General features: G+C 33.1%; 1 protein-coding gene across 2 annotated transcripts in view; it reads right to left on the minus strand.

The window, feature by feature from the left end:
* Nucleotides 1–18,756, minus strand: part of LOC142333070 (adenylyl cyclase-associated protein 1-like) — a 160,148-nt gene that overhangs the window by 16,123 nt on the left and 125,269 nt on the right. For both annotated transcript variants that reach the window (XM_075379898.1, XM_075379902.1), the window contains 3 exons: nt 16,546–16,628; nt 15,893–16,107; nt 7,596–7,768 (listed from right to left, as the gene is read on the minus strand). In XM_075379898.1, coding sequence (XP_075236013.1) covers nt 7,596–7,768; nt 15,893–16,107; nt 16,546–16,628 — 471 coding nt within the window. The remainder of the gene's footprint in view (nt 1–7,595; nt 7,769–15,892; nt 16,108–16,545; nt 16,629–18,756) is intronic.

Here is an 18,756-nt window from a genome sequence, read left to right on the forward strand (position 1 = left end):
CCTTAACGGCCATATCAACATCATTCAATCTTCTGAATACTGCACAGCTGAAAGCAATGGAAAACTACAGCTGCTTTTTTTTCAAGAAAATGTAACTCTGCATTTTCATATAACAAAGATGAAGGCGCCTTCCTTGGTAAAATATTCTGGAGGTAAACTAGTCCCCCATTCAGATCTCTGGGTGGGGACTACTAAGGAAGGGGTCACCAGAAAATTAAAAAATAAAATTCTATGAGTCAGTTTGGAATGTTAGAAGTATAAAAAAGGTTGGTAGGTTAGAAAATTTAAACAGGGAAATGGATAGAATAAATGTACATGTAGTAGGAATTATCAAGGGTAGGCGGGAAGAGGAAAACGACTTTTGGTCAAGTGATTTTAGAATAATTAACACAGTTTCAAATAAAGGACAGGAAGGAGAAGTTTTGCAATGAACAAGAAGATAGGAAAGAGAGCACAGTATTTCAAAATGCATAACGACAAAATCATTGTAGTCAGGATTAAATCAAAATCTAAGCAGACAACGATTGTTAACATCTGTAAGCCTACAAGGGCCCATGATGATGATGAGGTAGAGTGTGTATACAAAGAAATTGATGAAGCAATTAAATACATAGAAGGGGATGAAAATGTAAAATAATAGTTGGAGATTGGAACGCAAGCACTGGAAAAGGTAAGGAAAGAAATATTGTGGATAAATATGGGCTGGGCAAAAGGAATGAAAGAGGGGACCAACTTAAGAGCTTTGCACGATGTATAATTTAGTTATTGCCAACACCCAGTTTAAGAATCATTATAGAACAATATACACATGGAAAAAACCAGGTGGTACTGCAAGGTATCAGATAGATTATATCATGGTTAAGCAAAGATTTAGAAATCAAATTCTTCTCTCAACTCCCCTGGGCCGGACCGACTTGTTGGTATTACGCCACCCAGGGGAGTGTCTTTTGGCTCTAATGGGCCTCCCCACCTACTGGCTGTACGTCCGGCATGGAAGGTCGGCCCACCGGTTCAGCTCTTTTGAGTGTTCCTTATTTAGATTTGCCCATTTCTGACACCACGCCATAACTGGTTTGTCATGGCATGGTGTCCGGTCTTTTCACTGATCTTCCTTTTCTAATATTCCTAACTAAAAGCCCCTGGAGTCCCCAGCGGCTCATTGGAACCGACACACCTCAGCATGTCGGCCCTCCCCGCTGAGGCTTTCCTCCCTACCCTAGTCTATACTAATATCCTTGGCTTCTTTCATCAACATATTTCTGGGTTAGAATCTGCCTAACATAACCTGCTACTGTGTTCCAGTTATATTCACTGCTAGTCATAAATTGCACTATATTGTCAGGTGTTAATCCATTGATGTTCTAATTAAATCTCAATACGGTCCACCTGTCACACATGAAAAAGTTGTGCTCCGCATCGTCAAGTTGGTCACAATACATACAGGTTGTTTCTTCTCTTCTGCCTATTTTATTTAAATAATAATTAAATACACCGTGTCCACAGAAAAATTGTGTCAAGTAATGGTCTATTTCACCGTATCCTCTTCTTACTTCTTACCCACGGTGTAATCTCAGGAATGAACCGCCTCGTCCATCGACCCACACCATCATTGGTCCATTTTTCTTGCCACAAAGTATTGATTTCCTCTTTGGCCTCTAGTTCTATTTTTCCCTTAGACCTCTCAACCCTGTATTTCGCGATGAGATTGATCGGCACCCCCGCAAGCACACAGAGTGCTTAGTAGGACACCGTCCTATAAGCGGCCACCACGCTAAGTAGTATCCTCCTGTGTATTCTGACAAGTTTCTCCTTGTTACGTCCAATGTCTATCGCCTGATGCCATACAGGTACTGCATACATGAGTGAAGATATTATTGTTGATGCTAACAGTCTGCGCTTGGATGCCCTAGGGGCGTTCTGTGTTGAAATTATGATGTTGAGACCCCTCACCATATTTTCGGCCCTCTTACAGATGTTATCTATGTGTTCAGTGTATTTACCGTTTCTCTGGAGGGTGACACCCAAATACTTCAGACTGTGAATCTCCTCAATGACATTACCATTGATAAATACAGCAATGGGGTCTTCTGCCCCATTGCTTCCCTTCTGCCTGTTATGGCAATACACCGACACTTTTCATATGACAAACTCAGACCCTTAGAGTCCATCCACTCATATATAATGCGGGTGGCCGCGTTCACTCTTTCTTGTACCTGATCATCCGTTCTGCCCTCCACACGGACTGTGAGATCGTCCGCATAAGCCAGCAATTCCACTCCATCAGGGAAACTTTTAAGCAGGAGGTCGTCTATGACAAGCAACCATAGCAGCAGTCCCAGGACTGATCCTTGCGGCACCCCATAGTGCATCTCGAAATGTATCCTTCCCTCCCGGGCCACGAAGCTACATTTTCTATCTGAAAGATAATCCTCAATTTGTCTACGTATATAAGGGCTCAGCTCCTTTGAGGTCATCGCACTATTTATATGTCTCAAGCTAACTGATCCGAAGGCATTCCTTATATCAAGTGAGATTATCAACGGTATGCGTCTAGTATGCCAAGTTCCTCTTTTGACCTCGTTGGCCCAGTTCAAAATTCTACCGATGACCTGCACCGTGGACCGCCCCCGCCAAAAACCATATTGGTTTGCACTGATCCCGACTCCCTGTTGAAATTCCTGTATAATTCTGCTCGCTAGCATCTTCTCTACAAGTTTAGCCACGGTATTTAGCAGACTCAACGGCCTATAAGTGGCGTCCTCAGCCGTAGGTGCACCTTTAGGAAGGAAGACCACTCTGGCCTCCTTCCAACATGCAGGGAAAAACTTCCTCTCTAAACCATAACTAGCGATCTCTAATAACTCCCAGGGAGTCTTCCTGATCAAACCCTTTATTACCGCTGCAGGGATCCTATCCGGCCCGGGGCTTTCCTTTAATGCCAGACTTTTGGCTGCCAGTTGTAATTCATCAATGGTAAACCTCCTGCCCTCACAGGGTGTGGGTCCACTGTCTTCAGCCATCGTTCTGGGGAACAAATTCGCCACCTGTATCTCTGAGTTTGCCCAGTCCAGCAGCACAGGCAATCGTCTTCCGAATCTCTTCGTCACTATGCGATAAACTTGACCCCATGGGTCAATGTCTAGCTTTTTACAGAGATTGCTCCAACATTCTCTTTTCTTCTTTTTAATGGCTTTATTCAGGGCCCTTCTCGTTTCAGTATACATTCTTGCTGCATGCTGATATTCCTCTCTACCGTTTCTAAGTAATCTCTGTCTGTTTCCTTCTCCTTACGGACTGGAGTTCTTGTCTCAATTTACCAATCTCGGCTGTCCACCAATATACATTTCGTCTCCTTGCAGTATTATTTGCCATCCTGTCTATCTCTTGCATAACTATATTCGATAAAGCTTCAGGGGTCTGTTGTTGCCTGTCCCTTAACCTATCGGCTATTACTTCTATTTGATCGGCTGTGAAATTCAGTGGGCGGGGATACTCCACTCGCTGGAGATTTGCGTCTATCAGGTCTAGTCTCGTTGCACGATGATCACTGGCAATCTCATCAAGGAGGACCATCCAATTGTATTGTTCTCCTCTCCATCTGTTATCCAGGATGGTCAAATCTAAGACCGACTGGTGGCCTCTGGTGACGTATGTAGGGGTGCCATCAACACAGCGACACCCAGTTATTTTCAGCAGATCTGCCAGAATTTGCCCTCTCCTATTCACCATTTTTTATTTTATTCACCAGCATTCACCATTTTACTATTGAAGTCTCCCAGCATGACTAATTTCTTCGGCGAATTAATTATTACACCCTGCAAGATGTCAATAAAGCGAGTGAATTCAGCTAAGTCTATATTTGGTGACACGAACACCCCCACTATCATGACAGACTCGTTCTCCAGAGCAACAACACCCCTACCCCTGAACCTGAGCCTCCAGTGAATACTGCTACTAGCAACCATTATGGCAACATCTCCCTCCGTATTAGTTATCCAACTAGATTTAGCGGCTTCGTATCTGTTAGGCTCAGCAACTGCGAGAAGGTCGATCTCTTTCTCAGCTACTACTCGTGCGACCAAATCATGTGCAAGAAGACTCCTGTTTACATTTGCAAATAATGTCTTATACATGCTGATCTTTCTTACATAGCCATGCCCCAGTCCTGTGATCTTTGCTACCGCAATCAAGACACCACTTTGGTTCTTGGCAGTCTACAATCTTCTGGCTTCGACCTCCACAATTGAAACAGAGTTCCAACCTATCCGGGCCCTTACAGTCTTGCCTCCTGTGCCCGGTTCCCCAGCATCGATAGCACCTTTCCTCATCCTCGCGTATGTAGGCTCTACAACTTATCCACCCTATCCTCAGCCTTTGTTCGACTAACTTACATGCAGCTCTGCAAGAGGTGATAACCAACACATTTCTAGTCTCGCCAAAACCCTTTCTGATTGACGATATCTTAAAATCTTCATTAGGGCCAATCCTATTGGCTATTGCGGCCATCACCCCCTGTTCAGCAGTATCCATCTCCACAACCCTGATGTGTACTACTGCTCTCCTACTAGCTCTGCTCTTAAGATCCACAAGCAGATCAGCCGCCTTGTCCCTAAGTAAAGTGGTAAAGTTCTCTGCATTCTTTACGCCCTCGATCCTAACATGTAGCTCCTCATTGCAGCCCTTACGCAATGATATGACATTATTGGCCTCCTCGCTCGACACCGCTCCCTTCATCGACCTAAGGAAGAAATCAACTTGTGGACTGCAAAGACCCTGAAGTAGACTATGATAGCGACCATAATTTAGTGATAATGAAATGTAGATTGGGGTTTAAAAACCTGAAGAAAAGGTGTTAGATGAATCGGTAGAATTTAGAGAAGCTTGAGGAAGAGGATGTAAAGAAGATTTTCGAGGAGGACATCACAAGAGGTCTGAATAAAAAGATATGGTAGAAAATGTAGAAGAATGGGAGAATGTTAAAAAGGAAATTCTTAAGTAGGAAGAAGTGAACTTAGGCGGAACAAAGAGAATTGGTAGAAAACCTTGGATGTCATAGGATATATTGCAGCTGATGGATGAACGTAGAAAATACAAGAATGCTAGTGATGAAGAAAGTAAAAGGAACTATTGACAATTAAGAAATACTATAAACAGGAAGTGCAAACTAGCAAAAGAAGAATGGATTAAAGAAAAGTGTTCAGAAGTGGTAAGTGAAATGAACATTGGTAAAATAGACAGAATATACAGAAAAGTTAAGGAAAATTTTGTAGTACATAAATTAAAATCTAATAATGTGTTAAACATAGATGGTACACCAATTTATAATACAAAAGGAAAGGTCGATAGGTAGACGGAATATATTGAAGCTATATGGAGGAAATGAATTAGAAAATGGAGTTATAGGTGAAGAAGAGGAAGTTGAAGAGAATGAAAGGGGAGAAACAATATTAAGATCTGAGTTTAACACAGCATTAAAAGATATGAATGGCAAAAAGGCTCGTGGAATAGATGGAATACCTACAGAATTACTGCACAGTGCAGGTGAGGAAGTGACAGATAGATTATACAAACTGGTGTGTAATATTTACGAAAAAGGGGAAGTTGAGTCAGACTTCAAAACGAGTATTATAGTCATGACACCAATGAAAGCAGGAGCCGATAAATTTGAGAATACAGAACAATTAGCTTAACTAGTCATGCATCAAAAATCTTAACTAGAATTCTGTACAGAAGAATTGAGAAGAGAGTGAAAGAAGTGTTAGGAGAAGATCAATTTGTTTTCAGGAAAAGTATAGGGTCGAGGGAAACAATTGTAGCGCTCAGATTAAAGAAAAACAAACCAATGTACTTGGCATTTATAGACCTAGAAAAGTGATTCGATAACGTAGAGTGGAATAAAATATTCAGCATTTTAAAAAAATTAAGGTTCAAATAAAGTGATAGAACAATTGCTAACATTTACAGGAACCAACCATCAATAGCAATAATTGAAGAACATAAGAAAGAAGCCGTAACAAAAAAGGGAGTCTAACAAGGATGATCCCTATCCCCATTACTTTTTAATCTTTACATATGACTAGCACATAGAATCTTTACATAGATATATAATCTTATAGATATGTAGATCTTGTATCTTTTAGATATGTAATCTTTACATAGAACTAATGATGTTAAAGAACAATTTAGATGTGGAGTAACAGTAAAAAGTGAAGAGATAAAGATACTGTGATTTGCTGATGATATAGTAATTCTAGCAGAGTAAACAAATTTAGAAGAAATGACATGTATGAAGTTCTACGCAAGAACTACCGCATGAAAATAAACAGAAACAACGAAAGTAGTGAAATGTAGTAGAAATAATGTAGATGGACCACTGAATGTAAAAATAGGAAGAAAAAAGGTTATGGAGGTAGAAGAATTTTGTTATTTGGGAAGTAGAATTACTAATGATGGATGAAGCAGGAGTGATATAAAATGCCAAATAGGACAGAAAAAACAAGCCTTCAGTTAGAAATATAATTTGCTTATATCAAAAATTAATTTTAACATAAGGAAAAATTTTTGAAAGTATATTTTTGGAGCGTAGTACCTGAGAACAGAAGATTAGAAGCTTTTGAAATGTGATGCTGTAGGAGTATGTTAAAAATCAGATGGGTGGATAAAGTGACAAATGAAGAAAGAGGTGTTGCAGAAAATTGATGAAGAAAGAAGAATTTGGAAAAATATAGTTAAAAGAAGAGACAGACTTACAGGCCACATATTAAGGCATCCTGGAATAGTCGCTTTGATATTGCAGGGACAGGTAGAAGGAAAAAATTGTGCAGGCAGGCAATATTTGGAATATGTAAAACAAATTGTTAGGGATGCAGGATGTAGGGGGTATACTGAAATGAAACGACTAGCACCAGATAGGGAATCTTGGAGAGTTACATCAAACCAGTCAAATAACTGAAGACAAAAAAAAATAATGTAAGATAAACATAATTATACATCTAATGAAGAAAAAACCCTGGAAATGGGAGCATTTCATTCTTGTTCCCTCTAAATCAAACTTCTGTGTGAATATTATAGCATATGCCAGATTTTCTATTTATATATTCTCTTTTTTTAAATGTAAATTTATTTTATAAAAAATATATCTACTAAAGAAGCTTATTTGACTTAAGAAAAAAAAATCTGAAATTTTTATTATCTTTTGTGGTATTATTAAACTAATCGGAAGGTTCCAGGACTGGATTTAGATGAATCAATCTACAAAAAACTATTATAATTTTATCAGTTTGTTTAATAAAAGTTGAAAGAGGGAGTATGGTAAGTGGGTTTCTAATAAATAATAGTTTAAAAAACCGAACTGAATGAATATACAGTTGAACATTGTATGTATAAAGTAGTTATTTCACTCCCAAATATGGTATGGATAAAGATAACAAAAATTTTATACTTATTTTAAAAGATAATTAGGAAGAAATTTTATATTTAATTCTGCAGAAAGCAAACAAGTAACATTTTGGCATTCAGTAAAACTGGAGATTATGACTATGCAACACATATCTGTCTTAGGCTTTAACTAAAATTAGCAAACTTTTGGCACTTACAACAAGCCACTTCCTTCCACACCTAGCAAAAGTAGGTAGTTTATTTGCAGCAGGAGGTTTAACAAGAGCTGTTGTACGGGCTCCTGTAGATGCAGAAGCTTTGAATAGAGCTGGACCAGACCTAAGTCCAGGGTTTTTATGTGTTTGCATTACAGCAGTAATCTTCTTCAAATCTGATATGAAATTAAACCAAACAATAAGTTTTATAAATAATAATAACAATTCTCCAAAACAAGCAACAGATTAGATTTAATAGTTATTTACGTAAGATACCTGATTATTGTTTTCGTTAAAAAAAAAAAAAAAATAAATAAACATTTTGAACCAAGTACTTCATAATAAATTGGTTATTCAGCTAAACTTAAAAGTAATGGTTTAAAATTAAGTTTTATTTTACATGTGCATTTAAATATCAGACGTGGTAAAGTATGCACTATGAGACTGATTTTTTATTTAATTTCAGTAATCATAACTGAAAAATCGTAACTCGTAGAACTGCAAACATAACATTGGATTTTTTCACACCAAACTTTTCCATAATTTACCCTTCCTTATTCCAGTTTCTTCTGGATTACTAAAACTACTTATGCAGAAATATACTGACTAATCTTCACTTGTCCATTTTTTTTTTTAACTTTTATTACTGAGGCTATGGCCTACATATGAATAAAAGACGTATAAGAAAAAATCTTGTTGAACTTGTTTTTACTTAAGTAATAATAAATTTAAGTTTCAAATTATTATATTGATCAAAACTTGGATCGGTGATGACATTGAATGTAATTTCAGTTTAGAAGGTTATAACACAGCCATTAAAAATAATAAAGTCACAAAGGATGATGGTATATGTTTATTTAAAAATAAAAATGTTAAACACAAGATAATGAAAAATAGAGTTAGAAAATGCAAATTCAGTTAGCATTAATTTTAGAATTGATAATGGGAACCATAAACTGATTGCTGTTTATAGATTGCCTTCCCAGAACATACATTCTTCTTGCCTGATTAGCTTAGATGCTTATCTACAAAATATAAAGACGGATGATAACATAATTTTAATAGGAGATACAAATTTGAATATTCTTGAGAATAATAGCCTGATAAATGAATTTCTTAGTATTATGCAACTATATAGATTTAAGTCATATATAAACAAACCTATACAATTACAAAACAGTCTTGATGATGAAAATGCAGTCAACTAGCTACATCGACTGTATTTTCTTTAAGAGTGGTTCTGTTGGGCAAAGTGATGTGATGGGGGTGTTCCTGAGGACTGCTCTTACTGACCATTACTGTACTTCATTTCATATGAAACTTACAAACTTTGTAAAAGATAAGAAAACAGTTGATAAATATTATTAATAAAATAAATTATGATGAAGTTAAATCTAGTTTAGATAAAAGAGATTGGAATGACATGCAATACTGACACTATAGATACATCAGTAATGAATTTTATTAATAAACTTACTAATTAAATAAACATTAATGTAAAAAATATAACATAAAAATAAACCACGAGGACCAAAAAGTAAACCAATGGATCACTCTGAGCATGGTAGCTGCAATGAGAGAAAGAAATAAAATGCACTGTAAATTATTAAAATAACTTGTTAATACAATACTAAAAGATTATTATAATTAATATAGAAACACAATAAACGATATAATAAAGAAGGCAAAAATTCATCATTTTAATATAATTTCCAACTACATAAAAACAATATTAAGAAAACATGGGAATGTATTAATGAAATAGTAAATATGAAAAAAATAAACTACAGAACTGAAAACTGAATCTACTAAATTACATAAATACGTTACAAGTATAGAAGAAAATTATGCAAATGCGATACTAAAAAATACAAATAACTTAAATCTACCTCTTTCAATTACCCCACCATCTATTAATAGCCTGTTTTTTAACCCAACAAATATTACTGAAATATTAAATATAATAAAATATTTAAAAAATACTCACCACCTGAAACTGATAGCTTTAATGCTTCTTGCCTGAAATAAGTAACTACATAGAAAACTACTTGAACACAATAAATAGATGCTTTATTGAAGGATATTTCCCTACTAAATTTAAAATAACCAAAATAATTGCAATACATAAATTAGGGGATAAAAACAAACTGGAAAATTAGAGACCAATAAGTCTGTTAAGTAACTTTTCTAAAGCAACTGAAAAAATATTAATATACAGAATATTAGTTTCTTGATAAAAATAATTTTATACATAAAAATCAGCATGGCTTTCATTCTGGAAATTCAACAAAACATGTAGCTTTGCATTTAACTACAATAATTAACAATTTCAATAAAAACAATAACACTATAGCTCACAATTCCTTACAAAATTTTAACACAAAACCTGAATAACTGTGGTATACGAGGACCAGTAAAAGAACTGTTTGAAAAACTACCATAAGGGTAGAACTCAAATTCTGACTTTAAATAATGTCAGTGATAACAGAAAATCCACAAACTTCGAACTACTACAAGGCACTGTTCTCTTGCCAATACTTTTTCTAATACATCTCAACAATCTTTTAAAACTGAACCATATCTTTCACTGATGACACAATTTTGGTTTTTTTGGGCGACAAGTGAGATGAAGTATATGAGTGCTATCCGTGGATTACTTATGGTAAAATCTTGGTTTGAAAGCCATATTATTATGCTCAACCTAAATAAGACAAAATATATGTAAAATATATTTTGTATTCTCGCATACTTAAATTGCCAAACTGCTTGTGAATTTCAACTGAAACTACATACATGTTCAGTAAATAATAGCGAATTGATAAATAGTAACTGTCATCAGTTAATAGATGAAGTCAAGTCAATAAAATATCTCAGAATAATACTGTACGATCACATGTAATGGAATGTCTGTGTACAGTATTTATCATCAAGACTAAACCTTGTACATATTTTTTTACGAAATAAACAAGATTGAAGATCTTGAAATAATAAGAATTATATATTGTGCACTATAATAATAGTCTAGAAAAGTGGTCGGCAAACCACAGCTCATGAGCGGCATGCGGCTCTTTGACTCCGGCTCTTCCACGAAATGTTTAGTGCAGGCACGAAATATTATTTATTAACTTGCCTTGTAAGAGACGAGTAAACATTTTTGAAACGCAAGCCTATAGAAAATATGTACATTTTTAGAAAGCGACAAACGGATAGTCGCTCACAAACATGTGTATCATTATCTCCGTCGAATTGCTGCGCGCCGAAATGTATTTTAACTATTTGTAGTTACAATACTTTTCGGCGGGCAGCAATTCGACAAACAAAGCAGCATAGGTACAAAATGTTTTTTTCTGAATTTATTGTTTTAATATTATTCGGTCGGTCAGGCGACGACGGCATGGGGGAGGGCGCATGCGATTCTTGCATGAGTTGTGCAAGCGAGCCCAGTCAGCACTCAGCCAGCAGTCTTACAGCCCAGTAATTAAATTATAATCCGTAAATCTTTCGAGTGACATAAAAGCGTATATATTTTAAATTCATAAAATTATATATATTAGTAGTTGTACATATGTTAATCATCTTTTTAATACAGTTATATGTATTTTTCCATCTACAGATTCTGCAGGTATTTAACGATCTTTCTTTACTTTTGTTATATTTGTGTCTAATGCTTTATTTTTACTCAAAATGCAACATCTTTTTAGGTGCCCAGCCCGGCTACTAAGAAAAAGCAAAGAAAAACAGAAGATGAACCCGTGAATTCAAAGTGGGGTGGACAGAAAACTTTGCGTTTATCCAAAACTTAAATGGTCTTCCGACCTCTCTTATTTGTCAAGAAAAAAATGGCACGTAACAAAAAATCTAATTTAGAAAGACACTTTACGCCTAAACACATACCATTTAGTACCAAATATCCGGTTGGTGATGCAAGGAAGAAAGCACTCAAGAAACTCCAGAGGAGACAAGAAAGGTCAGCTTTGGTTTTTAATCACTGGGTGCAATCTTCTAACAATGTTAGTATGGCAAGTTTTGTAGTTAGTCAGGAGATTGCTCACAGAGGAAAGCCACATACGGATGGGGACTATATAAAAAGTTGTTTTATAAGTGCATCCGAAGAGGTTTTTAGAGATTTTAAGAATAAAGCAGACATTTTTTTAAAAATGCGAGAGATACCTTTGTCTGCTAAAACAGTGAAAGATAGAACAAAAAAATTGTCTGCAAACATAACAAACCAAAAATTGAAGATCTCAAATTGGCCTCAACTCTATCAATAGCAGTTGACGAGTTTTGTGATATAGATGACACAGTGCAAGTTTCTCTTTATGTGAGATTTATCTCCACAGGCCCTAAAGAGGAACTTTTGGGAGTATTGCCACTCAAAGGACAAACACGTGGAGTAGATATAGCAAATGTTGTAATTGAGTGCTTCGAAAAACATCAAATTCCATTAAAAAAATTGCCTCGATTCAACAGATGGAGTGAAAAGTATGACAGGTACAAGAAATGGGTTTGTCGCTATTTTGAAAGAAAAAATTAATCACGATATACTTACTTACCATTGTATTACTCATCAGGAAGCATCTGCGCAGAAATTTCCTGAAGAAATTTGCAAAGTAATGGAATTGGTGATTAAGATTATCAACTCCATTGTAGCTAAAGCTCTTTACCATCGCTAATTTAAAGAATTTCTAATCAAGATAGAGAATAGGTATGCAGATCTTCTGCTGCATAACAAGGTTCATTAGTTATCGAGAGGAAACGTTTTAAAACGTTTCGCTTCACTGTTTACTGAAATAAAAGCATTTCTTCTTGAGAAGAGTGTTCACTATGCAGAGCTAACAAACAATCTGTGGATCCAGAAATTTTATTTCAGGGTGGATGTTACTTCTCATTTAAATCAGCTTAATCGTATGTTACAAGAAAAAGGAAACACAGTTTTTTCGATGTTAGAAGTAATTTCATTCGAAAATAAATTGTTGCTTTTTGCTGAAGATTTTGAAAGAGAAACTCTAATTCGCTTTACACGCCTATTGAAATATTGTTGAGAAAATAAGTCTAATATTGATATTTGCTATTTCAGAACAACACTGTTAAATATGAAGGAAGCTTTTCTCAGTAGATTCAAAGACTTTAGAAAAGGCAAAGTGACGTTAGCCTTTGTTAAAAAAAACCTCTGAATGCCATGGTAACACAAATAAATTTTTCACCCTTTAATACTGATATTGGCAGCTGTGCCAATTTAGAGCTATTGGAGAAAAATAAATGTGAATTAAGTTTACAGCACAAGTAGTCTGCTTTGAAAGATCTGCAGAGGGAAGATATGTTGATTTTTAACACCTGGAATAGTATTCCTGACTCGTATGATTGACTAAAGAAACTAGTGTTTGCTGTTCTTTCCTTATTTGGGTCTACATATTTATGCGAACAATTATTTTCAAGCGTGAACTTTATCAAGTGTAAATTAAGAAATCGGCTTATCAATGAGAACTTGGAATCGTGCCTAAAATTAAAAACAACAACGTTCAAACTTGACTTACCATTACTTTCCAAGGAAATGTAAGGCAATTGTTCACATTAGTGGAGTATTTGCAGTTTTTTTTAAGGATACCTTTTATATTATTTAACTTATGTTTTTAAATAAATATTATGGTTATATAAGTATGATACCAAGTTTTATTTAATCTACCATTAGTTAAACTAAGACATATTTAGCAAAGGCAAGCTCGAGAGTGTACTTTTGATCCTAATTATTTCCATAAAAATGTCTCTACTAAAGCAAAGCTTAATTTTTAAAAAAAATTAAAAAATACTTATACCACATTCTTTTCAAAATTAACCGTTTGCAAACGTCAATTTTCATATTACTCCAATATATTTTCTAACAAAACCCCCAATCATTTTAACACCCAAATAATAAAAAGTAATCTAATCAAAGAAATAGATGAATGGGTGAAACACTATGTAATATTTTAACCCTTCAAGCCGGTATTTACATTTTTAAAGCCCTACCCTACTGCCAGTAATTTAAATGCCCAACCAGCAGCTGTATTACAGTACTAAAAGTAAAAAATTATAGCTTCAAAACTGTTACACCAATTTAAACCAAATTTTCAGCAAAAGAATCATCCACTTTTTCCCATCTCCAATTTATGTCTTTTCTTTTACGCTTCACTTGTATATCAATATAGTCATCACTATCGCCACTACTCTGTTCAGAATCTTCTTTGTTTTCATTACGATTTTTTGGCCCAAAATCTTCATCAATTTCGTCACTATCAAATATTCTAATGTGTTACTGTCACACGACTCATCTAAACATTCAATAATTTGTTCCAACGTAAGATTACGCGACGTGCTTAACCCGGCCATTTTCATTTACTCACAGCTGACACAACTGACTGAAAAAAAAGCATTCAACTTTGTAGAACAAAATCGTACTTCATCACCAATATGCAATCCTACGCAATTACAAAAACACAAAGAAGAAGAACGAAGTCTCGTGATAACACAGAGCGAGTTGTTTAAATAAACATTCCGAGATGGCAGTGTTATGAAGTTCTGAAGCAAGCACTGCGCGCTGCGAGACTTGTCACGTCCACCCGTCAATACATACAACTTAACATGAACAACTTCACATTCTCCCTGCCCGAAGGATTAGATTACCAAATTGAAATAAAAAAATAATCCATACTAATAAAAATAAATTTAATATATTATTATACAACAAAATAAATGAATATACTACTTAACATTAAAAAAACTACATATATAAAACTGTATTTAAGTCTATTTAGTTAACTTAATTTTTCAATTTACATGTTTTTTATATTAATATATCGCATTACAAAAATCATGTATTTTCCTTTAGTTAAATTTTGTATTTTTAATTAGTTCTTTTTAATAATCATCCTGTTATGATATGAACTCGCAGTAACACTCAAGGCTTCTTTTGCTAGCTGCGTCATGGACAAATATGTTGAATAAAATTGTCCCACTTTCAATCACCACTAAAATTACCACCACTTTCATGTTTGTTGATGTCAAAATTTTTGTGAAATGAGGAATAAAGGTGATTGTGATGTGCAATTTACAGATAGTGCAATTCAAATAGCACATTTTTTATTACAGGAAAATGTAAAATTTTAACATATACATTTCAAAATAATCCCTTATTAGACACTTACTCAATTAATCATTATAAACTGAAAACATAGAACTGAGATTGTATGTAACAAACAGTTGACACAACATACATCACTACTAAGTGAGTATTAATATAACCAGTCTCCTGAATTATTCCTTCTATTCTATTTTTCTTTAGTGGTTGGGAGGTAATGGTGATTTTCTAAAAAAAATGCGTGTAATCAAAATCAGTTACTGTTTGAAGTACCTTGAAATATATTGTATAGAATCCAAATTATACTTTATAAGCTTGAAAGAATCTAAAATAAACTCTTTGAGAAATACATTTTACAGGATTAGGAATGAGGAATTATATTTATTGCTTTTACTCTGTATATTTTACTTAAATTATTTAATTACACTTCACAAATCAGTTTTTGTGTTCTCAGAATGTTAATAAGATGGCAGCTTGTATTTTATGTATTGTAATTCCATACTATTTAGTTATTTGCCAATTAACACAATAAATTGGCAAAGTAAGTTGTACAATGACTTTAGCAATGGTCTTGATATTGTCATTAAAAAATTCAAAAATTCATGTAATTTTCTGTTACAAAGATGATGAGGGTGCACATCATCATCTTTGTAACAGAGTAATAAGTAATAAGAGGAATGTGCAATTCCTCTTATTTGCTTGTTTCATAATTTCTTTATTTAAGCTGTTATTTCAAACTGCTTTTTAAAATGTTTTACTGGGAACTTGCTTTAATCCAACCTATTTCGTTTATTGTTATCTTCCACTTTTGTTAATTTTTAGATATTTTTTATTTTAAATATTAATAGTATATTATTTATTATAAATCATTTTCATATTATATTTTCAAGTTTGAATGAATATCTGCATGCTTTCATCTAATGTAAATAAATTATACTACTAAGTGTAAGTATACTTAGAGTAGTAAAATAAAACTTTTAACAAAGTTTTTATTAACCAATAACCTTTCACTTAGAAATTCATTAGAAAGTAATGTTGAAAACTAAGAATGAAATTGTTGTAGGATTACTGGTTTATGGCTTTTTACTTAAAAGATAGGTTATGGATTTAAAACCATGTCCGTTTTATTTATTTATGTATTACAAAACTTCATCCCATAAAAAAATAATAAATAAAATATACTCACTTCTAGTTATGTTTTCTCCTTGATTAATTTCAGCAAATAATGCAGATTTATCAATTGTATAATCAAGTCCAAGGTCACCAAGTTGTGGAAGGGCACCATCACCACTTTTTGTTCCAGAGCAAACTAGACCAGTTGTGTGATACCGTTCGATGTATTTTTGTAACTCTGATAAAGTCTCTACCCACGCCTTTGCCCAATTAACATGTTTCTGATCTCTATAATTGAAATAAAATTTAAAAAAATTAAAATAAATTAACATCATTTAAAATATACCAAAAATATTAATGTTAGTCATTAAGAGTGATTCCATTTAATCAATTCTTAAATGATTTTTTTAATACTAAATAAACTGAAAACACTAATAATGATCATTATAGGCTGAGTAGTTTTTAATATTTTTTTAACCTTATAAAAAAATAGGAGGTATGTTCAGTCATCTTTACCACTGAGGGTTAGTGAATAAAAAAAATCTTAATATACTATACAAATAAAAAGACAAACAACAGGTTTATAAGATTTATTATAAGATCAACATGCAACTAAAAAAATATCAGTTATTCGAGAACACAATCTTAAATTGATAACAATTACAATAAAAAGATCTCAATAGAAATTTATCTATAATTTCTACAAGATAATTTGCTTTTACTCACGTCTGCTCCCAATCCTTTAAAATTTGATTTGTATAAAATTTGCCAGCACCACTCATTTCCATCACATATTGTACTGGTGTTGTCTAAAATCAAAATCAAACATATGATCAGAAAAAAGCTGTGTTAAAGAACAATTAATAAAAATTGTTTTTTTAATTAAAAAAAATTCTACTTACAGTTTACAGAAGGCAATAAAGGAATAATTTAACCCGCCGGGTTGGTCTACTGGTGAACTTGTCATCGTAAATCAGCTGATTTCAAAGTTGAGAGTTCTAAGGTTCAAATCCTAGTAAAGGCAATTACTTTTATATGGGTTTGAATACAAGATCGTGGTTACTGGTATTCTTTGGTGGTTGGGATTCAATTTATCACATTTCAATAATGGTCACTTGAGTCTGTACAGAACTACACTTCATTTACATTCATACATATCCTTGTTCATCCTTTGAAGTAATACCTAACGGTGGTTCCGGAGGCTAAACAGAAAAAGAAAGAAAATAAGGAATAATTATACTGCCAGAAAAAAGAATCAGCAGCTTAAGTAATATATATAATTTATATTTTTACTAAGATGCAATAAAATAATTAACATCTATATTTATTTTAAAGTTCTTTTACAGTACCACTCCTGAATGGTAACAATTAAAAAAAAAAATATATATATATATTAACAAATAATTAAAAAAAAACAATTTTTTACTTCTTTGTACTTCGTATAAGGAACTATTGTATTCGCAGAAAATTTTGGTTTTCAGATTTCAATGGAAATATCCATTTTGACTAGTTTCAGCATGATGTCTGTACATATGTATCTTGCATAACTCAAAAACGATTAGCTGTAGGATGTTGGAATTTTGTATTTAGGACTGTTCTAACATCTAGTTATGGACCTCCTCTTTTGATTGCAATCGACTGAACCAAAATGTCAAAAAAAGCCAAAATTCCCAAACAATTTGGATTTTGGACTTTTTCTTAATTGCAGTAATAAGCCCTCATTGAGAGCTTTTGAAAATGATATTATAAATGGTACTTATTTTCACTGGTTCCAGAGTTATAGCCAAATTAAATTCTAATTAATGAAATATTTGGATCTTACAAGGGGAAGGCACACTGGTTCAAATCAGACTTCATCTCTTTTTTTTTTATTTTTTTTTCAATCTAAATATATTGATTTATTAATGATGAATAATAATTCAATAACAAAAAAATATAAAAAAATATCAGAAATTATTAATGAAATAAAATTTTATGTACTTTTCATTTTAAAAAAAAATGTGTATATGTAATTTAATAGGCATATAAGGAAGTCTGTGGTTCCACAACAGATTTTTTTTTTAATAATCAATAAATCCTTTCTAATATTACATCTCCAAAGTGAATTTATATCAAACATCTTATATTAATGATTCTGCCAACTTAACTCATGTGACAAATCAAATTATTCCTACCAAATCTAATTCTACATGTACATTTTTTCCAATGGATTTTTTCCAACAATGATTAAAATAATTCTTATATATTGCAAAATGGCATTTATAAACAATATTTTGAAACCTTAGATATTTAAACAAAAAGATTAATGGTTATTTTTTCATTGTAGAACATGTGTTAAAAAAATCTGATGTGGACACCACATGACCCTTATACATCTATTAAATTACATATACACATTTTTTGCTGCACTTCATTTAAACTTATTTCACTTGAAAATGAGATACGATCCTCCAATTCTTTAATAAAGAGCAGACTTAAATAATTGCATTGTAGTAATGTCCGTTATCAGCATTTTTTTGTGTGATGTCCGTATCAGCATTTTATATTAGTTTATATATTAATTTTGTTTCATGTCACTCAAGTAATTATGAGGTGTAAGTGAGAATGTGTCGGATCTGTAACCATGCACAAATCGGTTCAAATCCAACTTTATATACAAATATTTTTTAGACTTTTTTTAAATTTATTATATATGTTGATTTATTATTAATAATTATTAATCTCTGTAAAAATGTTTGAATTAAAATGAAAAGTACATCAAATTTTATTTCACTAATAACTTCTGATTTTTTTTCAATTGGAGGTTAATAATTATTAATAAGTCAATATATTTAAATTAAAAGAAAAAAAGTTAAAAAAAGGAGATTAAGTTGGATTTGAACACTGACTGATGTGCCTTCCTCTTGTAAAATCCAAATATTTCATTAATTAAAATTT

This window comes from Lycorma delicatula, chromosome 1, assembly GCF_047948215.1.
Source record: "Lycorma delicatula isolate Av1 chromosome 1, ASM4794821v1, whole genome shotgun sequence".
In the NCBI taxonomy this organism is placed as follows: Eukaryota; Metazoa; Arthropoda; class Insecta; order Hemiptera; family Fulgoridae; genus Lycorma; species Lycorma delicatula.